The 11,015-nt window shown below is 34.8% G+C and overlaps 2 protein-coding genes across 2 annotated transcripts; both read left to right on the forward strand.

The window, feature by feature from the left end:
• The first annotated feature begins 3,588 nt into the window (after nt 1-3,588).
• LOC18030112 (60S ribosomal protein L26-1) lies at nt 3,589-4,210 on the forward strand. Its single transcript, XM_006411802.2, has one exon. It carries the CDS (start codon nt 3,647-3,649, stop codon nt 4,085-4,087), a length of 441 nt encoding a protein of 146 aa, XP_006411865.1. The 5' UTR covers nt 3,589-3,646; the 3' UTR covers nt 4,088-4,210.
• Nucleotides 4,211-6,575: 2,365 nt separating this feature from the next.
• On the forward strand, nt 6,576-10,794 carry LOC18030113 (calcium-transporting ATPase 2, plasma membrane-type). The gene is made up of 7 exons (XM_006411803.2): nt 6,576-6,944; nt 7,170-7,224; nt 7,345-9,290; nt 9,398-9,556; nt 9,637-9,808; nt 9,894-10,192; nt 10,280-10,794. Exons 1-7 carry the CDS (start codon nt 6,771-6,773, stop codon nt 10,517-10,519), a joined length of 3,045 nt encoding a protein of 1,014 aa, XP_006411866.1. The 5' UTR covers nt 6,576-6,770; the 3' UTR covers nt 10,520-10,794.
• Nucleotides 10,795-11,015: the final 221 nt, after the last annotated feature.

Here is an 11,015-nt window from a genome sequence, read left to right on the forward strand (position 1 = left end):
CAATCTTTATTTAACTACTAGGATTGAATTAGTTAGATATTTGGAGGTTTCATTAAGTAGAAAAAAGTCCTGACAAAAAAATGAGAAAAATCAAAATAAAAGTTAGAAAATATAGAAGAAAAAGATAAGAAGGTCGATATCATGTAATGGCTTAGTGGGTTTCGCTTTTCCTTCTTTTTCACATCAATCCACCCGAGTAACCTTCCCTGTTATTTCTTCTTCTACATTTTTAATACTTCTCTCTCTCTCTCTCATGCAAATTGTATTTACGTGGATCGTTCATCACGCATTTATATATATATATGAATATGTATTTATGGACACAGAAATTGAACGCATACATGATATACATTTATATTACATGGCGTAAAATTCCCAAAAAGCCGTATATAATACGATGTTTGTTTATATATAGGCCAAATACATGAAACCAAAGTTGTTCAAGTATCATCCTAAGTGGTGTAAAATAAAATTAAAAAAAAAAACTCTTTATAGATCCAAAATCAGCAGACCGCAAAAGCAATAAAGTATCCTACACTCCTACTAAAACCAAACCAATCGAAACATAAAATCGTTTAAAGAAATTACACAATTCGAACCAAGTAAACGAATGTTATGTATGTTATGAAATCACTATATTATCACTATTCTATTTCGATATATTTTCATGCTAGTTTCATACTCTAGTACTATTGCAATATTTTTCTACGAACGTTTTGAATTCTTGAATCGATCGACAAAACGAAATTTTGTCAAGTATTATAACAGTCTCTTATAGACCGACGAAACAATGCCAAATAACTATCTCTTTTCTTTGTAGTAAAAAGGTAAATTTTATACATACCCACATGTTGTCACTATAAGGAAAACACCACTTGAAATATATATATTTTTTGGGGGTGGGGGTCATGAACGTTTTGTATAATACCTATAAGATGTTTTGGAATACATACATGATTATAGACTTATAGCTAATTTAACACACACAAAATGGTTATATACATAGAGACATGTGAATATAATTAAAAAAAGAATATAGATAGAGAGAGAGAGAGAGAGAGAATGTTTATAGGTGTGAGTGAGTGGGAGCAGGCGTGAAGAAAAGCTGACGGCGTGCATCAACATCATCAAAGCTCCACATTTGCTTTGCCTCCTAACCTCTCTCCATTCTCTGCCACCATTTTTCCCTTTCCTCTCTTCTTCTCCATTTATACCTTCTTTACTATTTTAGATTGTCTCATTTCATTCATAATTTTTATTTTTCACATTAACCCCATAAGAAACCAATCCATGTGTCATATTCAATTCCCTTATATAAACAACAAGGTGTAATTATTATCTCAGAAATCTAGGGCATGCTTCTTTGTTTTCTTCTTCTTTAATCCCATTGTTCTAATTTAAAACACTCTCCACTAAGTCATACCATTTTTGTATAGAGTCTATATACATACCTTTTCTCTTTGAACTTCCCACCTGAGGATTTATTATTCTCTACCCTTATTTAGATAATGTTTTTTTCTTTTCTCTTGTTCGTTCATTTTATCCATTTGTCTATTGGTTTATATATATGCGAACCCCTAATTAACCAACGGCACTTAATGCATAGGCTCATCATGGTTTTCTCGTTTATCTCGATACAAAGCATTCTTGTCTACCCCAGAGTTCATTCCCATATTTCGATCGTTTGAAATCCCAAGTCTCGAAATTGGATGTGAATATTTTGATTGACACGTTGGACTACAAATTGAAGGAATCACAATCTTCTGAAAACTATAAGGAACCGAATAGAAATGTGTATCTGTGGAATGATGGTTTTGTTCTCTTCATTTTAATGATGAATTAATCCCAAAAAATAAATAGTGATAGTAAATGATATCGCATACTTTAAGTGAATAATAAGTAAAAAAACCATAGAATGGTGCAATGATGATGTTATTCGGTATATCGACGACAATTATAACCTACTACATAACTATCCTATATTTTCTGACTACTTTAGATATACGTGTTGTGTCGTGATGTTGAAATTCTAGACCAATTTATGAATAAAGCGATCAAATATACTATAAATGTACAAGAATAGATTATTGACTAGGCTACACACAATGTAGTAGAAATACCTATCACGAGTCATCACCATCTCTCGTAGATCAAGTTCTCTTGAGTTTCTTCTACAATTATTAGAAGGAACCCCACGCTCTGCATCTTTGTCCCTTTCTTCCGATACCTATATCGAGTTTTGCAATTCAGTTTCCTATATATTCCTCGAAATCTGTTCTTGTATTCTAGGAAAAGTCCCATCTTCATTTCCTGAAGATTCAGTTTATTTCATACGGAGTATATATGTATAGTCTATAATATCTGTTATGGGCCAGTGAAAATTCTATATATACATTTGTTGTGAGTTTATACATGACAGACACCAACCAGCTTGGCAACTTACATTGTGTTGTCAACATATAAACCATATTTATGCACTATCATATATGCTAAGATATGGTATAATATGTTTGGACAAACATTTTTTTTCGTGATAATGCATGCATCTATGATTTAGGATGGTTTAGCTCTATACTCACGAATTCGTTAATTTTGCTTTATTTGGTTGGCACATGATGGGTTTAAATTCATGCTTTTTTGGGTACAATGAGACGAATATTTGTTTAACTATTTAATTATCGTCCAATTAGGCATAGACAAAAAAAAAAAAACCTGTAGGCCTCCCATCAATCACATAAAAGTAAAAAGGACTTATAGGTAAAGGACTTCGTACCATATATAAAATCTAAATTAGAACAATATAGAACAAATGATGTAGAAAAAATTCACACATTATTAGAACCAACTCAATCAATCTAACTCGAATAATAATTTTGACATGACAATTCCCTCACAAAATATATAAAAGTGACACCAGGTAAAGTTTTTCTTAAATTATACGATCTTGTAAGTAACGTACCAAAATTATATTTGTCAAAAAAAAAAAACGTACCAAAATGATTCATGTTGACAAGACTGTTGTAAAATTACACGAGTTTATAAAGTATCGTAACATGTACACGATTTCTATATAGATCGTTATTAACATGTACCCACGGATGTCTAGACTCTAACAACTTTTTCGGAAAAATGTTGATTGTTTTATGGATTTCCTAGATTTGATGTACGTCATAATTCTACTATCGGCTTGATTTTTGAAAGAACTGAATTTAACTATAAGCATGAAGAACTTATTATTCGATCAATCATTACTAATAAATCACAGTCTATAACATATACTTATAAACAAAATTTTAATTTAAACACAATAGATCAGTCCACTAGAAACTGCAATCCGTGTATATGTGCAATTCCTCTCCATAACGGACCGAGTCAGATAGGTCTCGGTCTATTTTGTCATCTCTATGTTCATATGTAATCATTTTTTAGGCAAAAATATATACTAGAGCCCATAATTTGTTAGGCCCTAAAGCCCAATAAATAATTAGGCCGTATGTGAAAGATTCACAATAACCATAGAACGACGTCGTCGCATTCAAAATCCGCTCCCATATATAAAACGATCGATCCTTTTACGCAGGAACCCTAGTTTTCGATTGAAACAGAGCCAGAGCAGAGAAGAAGAAGCAGCCGGCGGAGGAAGAAGATGAAGTCCAATCCACGAGTGACATCGTCTCGGAGGAAGAACCGGAAGGCGCATTTCACGGTGCCGTCGAGTGAGAGACGAGTGATCATGAGCGCACCGCTCTCGGCGGAGCTACGGCAAAAGTACAACGTCCGATCGATTCCGGTGAGGAAAGACGACGAGGTACAGGTGGTTCGCGGATCTTTCAAAGGACGCGTGGGTAAGATCGTGCAAGTTTACCGGCGAAAATGGGTGATTCACGTGGAGAGAATCACGAGGGAGAAAGTTAACGGAACGACGGTGAATGTTGGAGTGAATGCATCAAAGGTTGTGATCACGAAATTGAAAATTGATAAAGATCGGAAATCGCTGCTTGAGAAGAAATCCATGGGACGTGTTGCTGCGGATAAGGAGAAAGGGACCAAGTTTACGCCTGAGGATGTTATGCAAAACGTCGATTAAAAATCAGAGCTTTTCATTTATTCTTTTTTGCTTACATTTTAGCTTTTTTTTTTTTAAATTGAACTATTTTGTTCTTGAGCTGATAATTTTGATTTTGTTTTAGTTATATTCTGATTAATGATCTCAGATATTGCGTTAGTTTATTTTTTTCTTTCTCTGATGAATTGCTTGAATCTGAACTTATAAGCTTCTTAGAACATTTGCCGCTTTGAGGAATTAGAGTCAATAATCTAACCTCAATTTTCACAGGTTTTGAGTTTGTGGTAGTGATGAAATTGACCTTTGCAATTGGTAACAAACACTCAAAACTATATGAATCACGTAAAAGTTCAATTTCTTGCTGCATTGTTCTCTGTGAATTTTACACAGACTAAAAGATGTGTAACTTTAAAGTAAGTTGATAAATGGAGATGATCAAGGAGAATGAATATTCGTCAAATATACAAATCGAAAGCCACATACAATCTCGCGAAAAGCCCCTACCTGAGAAGGACGCTTTTATAGCCCAATAAAAGCCCTTACAAAGCCCGCATCTGCATACCAACTTCTTAAACTTTTAAGGTAAACTCATTATTCAATTGGAGGAGTATATAAAAATAAAAACCAATTGTCCAATTGGGATGGAACATAAGCAATCAATGGTATTTTGAACAAAAAAAAAACAGCAATCAATGGTACATGAACAATGTAAACAATGTCTTTGGTCCAAACGGAACCAATAGGAGTGGTCCAACGTGGTGTCCCGAAGTGGCGGGTTTTTGCAAGAGTCTCGGTCAACGATCCTCCTCTTGTTTATTTCTTTATATAACCGCCCTCCACTTTTTGTTTTTGTGAAAATTCGCCCCACTTTTTCCCACATTTTCATTCAATTTGGTCAAAGTGATATCAACGTTACCAGCCAAAGTAGAAGGAAAGAAAAATCATTGCTTTAAAAAAAAATGTAATCAAAGCAATATATGTAATCTTGCTTGCTAAGTATATAAAATGTTACTAAAAATACGAGAAACCTTGTTTTTATCGGCAAAATACGTAGAAATCTAACCAGCTTAAAATTATCTAAACTTTCATCTATTTAAATAAATCCAAAAGCTTTTAACTTTTTGTCCGAAATCACATAACTCATCAATCCATAAATCAGCCACCTTTAATCACAAACTAAATTTTAACCCTGTGCGTCTGCACGAGAATGTTTTATTTTTTATTTCTAATATAAGTTGCATTTATCGTTTTTGTTTAGATATAATTTGTTTTTGTTATTTATTTTTTTTAAATCAAAAAATTGTTATCATATTTTAATTTTAAACAGTAAAATTTATATATTAGTAGAATAAGAGTATGCGTTAATTAAGTATATATTAATCTAATGTTAATTATGAACTTTGTTATTATGTGAATTTAGATTTACACATAGAAAATCGATATATCTATGAATTTGTTAATCCATCCGTTTAGTTGTCTTAAATCATTTTTAATATCTTACATGTTTTGAAAAACTAACCCGTATAAGATTATAATTATAATTGTATAACCCTATAAATATTTATTAATATGGAATATTTGGACCAATTGATTATGAAAAAATATAATAAGATATTTATTTACTATTTGTGCTATTAAAAAATGTGTATATATATATTTATAAACTGGTTAACCTGTTAGTTTAATTGTCTCAAATCATCTTAATATCTTACATGTTTTAATAAATTAACTCATGGACCTTAAATATATATATATATATAACTCTAATCAGCTCGATCATATTATTGTATAATATAAATATTTATTAATCTCAAATATTTGATATTTTAGACCAATTGATTATGATAAAATACGATAAACTATTTATTTACTATGAATTTTTATAAAAATATTATTTAAATTTAAATTTTAAATTAAATCTCTCCTGGAATTTTAAAGTATTAAAATTATTATCTAAATTTTTGTAGTAAAATTTAATTATAATTATTTTTGAATTTTTTAAATTAAATTAAATGCAAATTTTTGTAACTAAATTTAATTAAATTTCTAATAATTATAAATTTAAATTAAATATGACTTAGATTTTAAAAAATCTAAAAATATTTAAATTAATAACTAATTTTTCAAAAATTAAATATATAAAAAAAATATTATAAAAAAGATTTTAGAAGTGTTTGGATGCAAGCACTAAATGTGTTTCTGTTTTAATTGAATAGATTTGGAAAACAAAATAAATCATGTATGATAAACCCAATATGTGTGGAAATAATAATAACAAAACTGCATCGTGTACCTTTCATGCGCTGCATGAATATTTCAAGCATTATTTAACGTTTTGTTATTAATGCCTAGTGCATGTTATTATTATTATTGTAATAAACGAATGTTGTCGTTAAATGATAGAGAATCGGAGATGCTTGGTTGGGTACACGAATTAAAAACGAGTCAACTCAGCTTCAGCCAATGTTATTAAACTCAACGACTCGGTCAATCAATAACACAAATAGCTCAGATCTTTAAAAAAAACTTTACCTTTCTCCATTTAAAGCTTCCGATTTTTCTTCTTCACCCACAAGTTTTTGTGCTTGTCTCCTCCCACCAAATACGCTGAATAAAATTGAAACAGAGCACAACCAAAACAAAAAGTAAAAGCCATTGAAGCTGGAGGAAGGAAGAAGGAGAAGATAGAAGGAGGAGGAAGAAAATGGAGAGTTACCTGAATGAGAATTTCGATGTTAAGGCGAAGCATTCGTCTGAGGAAGCGCTCGAGAAATGGCGGAATCTCTGCGGCATCGTCAAGAACCCTAAACGTCGCTTTCGCTTCACCGCTAATCTCTCTAAACGCTATGAAGCCGCCGCGATGCGCCGCACCAATCAGGTTTTGTCTCCATCTTTGATGTGATATTTGCTCCTTTCTGAGTTGAGCTTTCATGATTTTATTGAGTCTTCGAAATAGAGGTTGTTTATTTCTATTTTTTCTTTTGTTAGCTCGTTGTTGTAAATGACAAATTGAAATGATTTCCTAGAAACTAGTTAAGTGTTTAGCGTATTATTATAGAAGATTAGCTAGTGATTAAGGATCTTCTAAACTTTCTATATTCAGGAGAAATTAAGGATCGCAGTTCTCGTGTCTAAAGCCGCCTTCCAATTTATCTCTGGTAAGTTTCTCTTAGATTAATTATGTCAAAGTTTACAGCTTTTTTTTTAATTTGTGTCAAAGGTTGGATTTTGTTTGTTTCATCAAGTTTATCATATAAGTTCATTGTAATGGTTTGTAGGTGTGGCTCCAAGTGACTACACTGTCCCTGAAGATGTCAAAGCTGCAGGCTTTGAGATTTGCGCTGACGAATTAGGATCAATCGTCGAAAGTCACGACATTAAGAAACTGAAGTTCCATGGTGGAGTTGATGGGCTTGCAGGTAAGCTCAAGGCATCTCCCACCGATGGACTCTCAACAGATGCTGGTCAGTTATCCCAAAGGCAAGAGCTTTTCGGAATCAACAAGTTTGCAGAGAGCGAGTTGCGTAGTTTCTGGGTATTTGTTTGGGAAGCTCTTCAAGACATGACTCTTATGATTCTTGGTGTTTGCGCGTTTGTGTCTTTGATTGTGGGAATAGCTACTGAAGGATGGCCTAAAGGCTCACATGACGGTCTTGGCATTGTGGCTAGTATTCTCTTGGTTGTGTTTGTTACAGCGACTAGCGATTATCGTCAGTCTTTGCAGTTCCGTGATTTGGACAAGGAGAAGAAGAAGATCACTGTTCAGGTGACGAGGAATGGGTTTAGACAGAAAATGTCGATATATGACTTGCTTCCTGGTGACATTGTTCATCTGGCGATTGGAGATCAAGTTCCTGCTGATGGTCTTTTCCTCTCGGGATTCTCTGTGGTGATCGATGAATCGAGTTTGACTGGTGAGAGTGAGCCTGTGATGGTGAATGCGCAGAATCCTTTCCTTTTGTCTGGAACCAAAGTGCAAGATGGATCTTGTAAGATGTTGATCACAACGGTCGGGATGAGGACTCAATGGGGAAAGCTAATGGCGACTTTGACCGAAGGAGGAGATGACGAAACTCCATTGCAGGTGAAACTCAATGGAGTTGCTACCATCATTGGCAAAATCGGTCTTTTCTTTGCTGTCGTTACTTTCGCTGTTTTGGTGCAAGGGATGTTTATGAGGAAACTCTCAACGGGGACTCACTGGATCTGGTCTGGTGATGAAGCATTGGAACTCTTGGAGTACTTTGCAATTGCTGTGACAATTGTTGTCGTTGCGGTTCCTGAGGGTTTGCCTTTAGCTGTGACTCTTAGTCTTGCGTTTGCGATGAAGAAAATGATGAACGATAAAGCTCTTGTCCGTCATTTAGCAGCTTGTGAGACTATGGGATCTGCAACAACGATTTGCAGCGACAAGACTGGTACACTCACAACCAATCACATGACGGTCGTGAAGTCTTGCATTTGCATGAACGTGCAAGATGTAGCAAATAAAGGCTCTAGCTTGCAGTCAGAAATCCCGGAATCTGCTCTGAAACTGTTGATTCAGTCGATCTTCAACAACACGGGAGGCGAAGTTGTTGTGAACAAACATGGGAAAACCGAGATCTTGGGGACGCCAACAGAGACTGCTATATTGGAACTTGGATTATCTCTTGGTGGTAAGTTCCAAGAAGAGAGGAAGTCTTATAAAGTGGTCAAAGTTGAGCCTTTTAACTCCACAAAGAAGCGAATGGGAGTTGTCATCGAACTTCCCGAGGGAGGAGGTCTACGTGCTCACACGAAAGGAGCTTCCGAGATAGTTTTGGCTGCTTGCGATAAAGTTGTAAACTCGAGCGGTGAGGTTGTTCCGCTTGATGAAGACTCAATCAAGTATCTGAATGTTACAATCAACGAGTTTGCTAATGAAGCTCTTCGCACTCTCTGCCTTGCTTACATGGATCTTGAAAACGGGTTTTCGCCGGATGAAGCAATCCCTGCTTCAGGATTTACTTGTGTAGGGATTGTTGGAATCAAAGATCCTGTTCGTCCTGGAGTCAAAGAATCTGTTGAGCTTTGTCGCCGTGCTGGAATCACTGTAAGAATGGTTACAGGAGATAACATTAACACCGCTAAAGCAATTGCAAGAGAATGTGGGATTTTAACTGATGACGGTATAGCAATCGAAGGTCCGGTTTTCAGAGAGAAAAGTCAAGAAGAGTTACTAGAACTGATTCCAAAGATTCAGGTACAGTACTTTGCTGTTTCCTGTATTGGTGACTTCATTTGACTTTTTTTTTTTTTTTCTTTTTTGGGTTTCCGATGCGTATTACAAGACTTTCCCTTTTTATACAGGTGATGGCTCGTTCTTCTCCAATGGATAAGCATACACTTGTGAAACAATTAAGGACAACATTTGATGAAGTTGTTGCTGTGACTGGAGATGGAACAAACGATGCACCTGCACTTCATGAAGCTGATATTGGATTAGCAATGGGAATTGCAGGAACTGAAGTGAGTATATAAGAAGATTTCTTAAACTGTGATTTGTGAGCTAAAAGAATCTAAAAGTTCTTTCTTTTATAACCTTCTAGGTGGCGAAGGAGAGCGCTGATGTCATCATTCTCGACGATAATTTCAGCACGATCGTCACAGTTGCTAAATGGGGACGTTCTGTTTACATAAACATCCAGAAATTCGTTCAGTTTCAGCTTACAGTTAATGTTGTGGCTCTGATTGTTAACTTCTCTTCAGCTTGCTTAACCGGTGAGTGAGTTAGAATACCGATTCAATCCACTGAACAATAATTTCGGATTTTTAATTTAACACATCTCTTGATAACAATTTTCAGGAAGTGCTCCTTTAACTGCTGTTCAACTACTATGGGTGAACATGATCATGGACACACTTGGAGCTCTTGCTTTGGCTACAGAGCCACCAAATAACGAGCTGATGAAGCGTTTACCCGTTGGAAGGAGAGGGAATTTCATCACTAATGCGATGTGGAGAAACATTTTAGGACAAGCTGTGTATCAATTCATAGTCATTTGGTTTCTCCAAGCCAAAGGGAAGTCTATGTTTGGTCTGGAGGGTCCTGACTCAACTCTCATGTTGAACACTCTCATCTTCAACTGTTTCGTCTTCTGTCAGGTAAAAAGAACACACTATAATAATCCTTGAGCTGGACAGAGAGATTGTTGACTGAATCTTGACATGACTTTGGTCTGAAATGTCCAGGTGTTTAACGAGATAAGCTCGCGAGAGATGGAAGAGATCGATGTTTTCAAGGGAATATTGGACAATTACGTCTTTGTGGTTGTGATCGGTGCAACGGTTTTCTTTCAGATCATAATCATTGAGTTCTTAGGCACATTTGCAAGCACAACACCACTCACAGTAGTCCAATGGATCTTCAGTATCATCATTGGTTTCTTGGGTATGCCCATCGCTGCAGGGTTAAAGACGATTCCTGTTTGATCGATCCATCAAAACTTGGCTCGAAGAAACGCTCTTTAAAGAGCTCTTCTTATCTTTTAGAACAATTTCTTCGAATTTTAGAACAGAAAGTCTTCTGACAAAGTTTTTGCCTTTTGCAATTACTCTGTTTTTCATTGTTGACTTTAAGTTTCATAGGGCTATATATTAAGGACAAAAATCTGATTTCTGATTCCTCCATTTTTGTAAAATTCTCTGTTTCTTTGAAATGACTTCTTTTATCTTTTGCAATTTACTCTGTTTTTCATTGTTGACTTTAAGTTTGATAGGGCCATATATTGACAAACATCCGATTTCTGATTCCTCCATTTTTGTAAAACTCTCTGTTTCTTTGAAACGACTCTTCTTTTATCTTTTGGATTCTAATTTGGGTCAGTATTGAATGAGAAACGCAAAAATACAGAAAAGGACATTGAAGAAAACAGAGTAAGCAAAAGGCTGAAAATAAGTAAAATGATTTTTGGGTACAGAATCGTTA

Source organism: Eutrema salsugineum, unplaced genomic scaffold, assembly GCF_000478725.1.
Source record: "Eutrema salsugineum unplaced genomic scaffold, Eutsalg1_0 scaffold_1, whole genome shotgun sequence".
Lineage (NCBI taxonomy): Eukaryota > Viridiplantae > Streptophyta > Magnoliopsida > Brassicales > Brassicaceae > Eutrema > Eutrema salsugineum.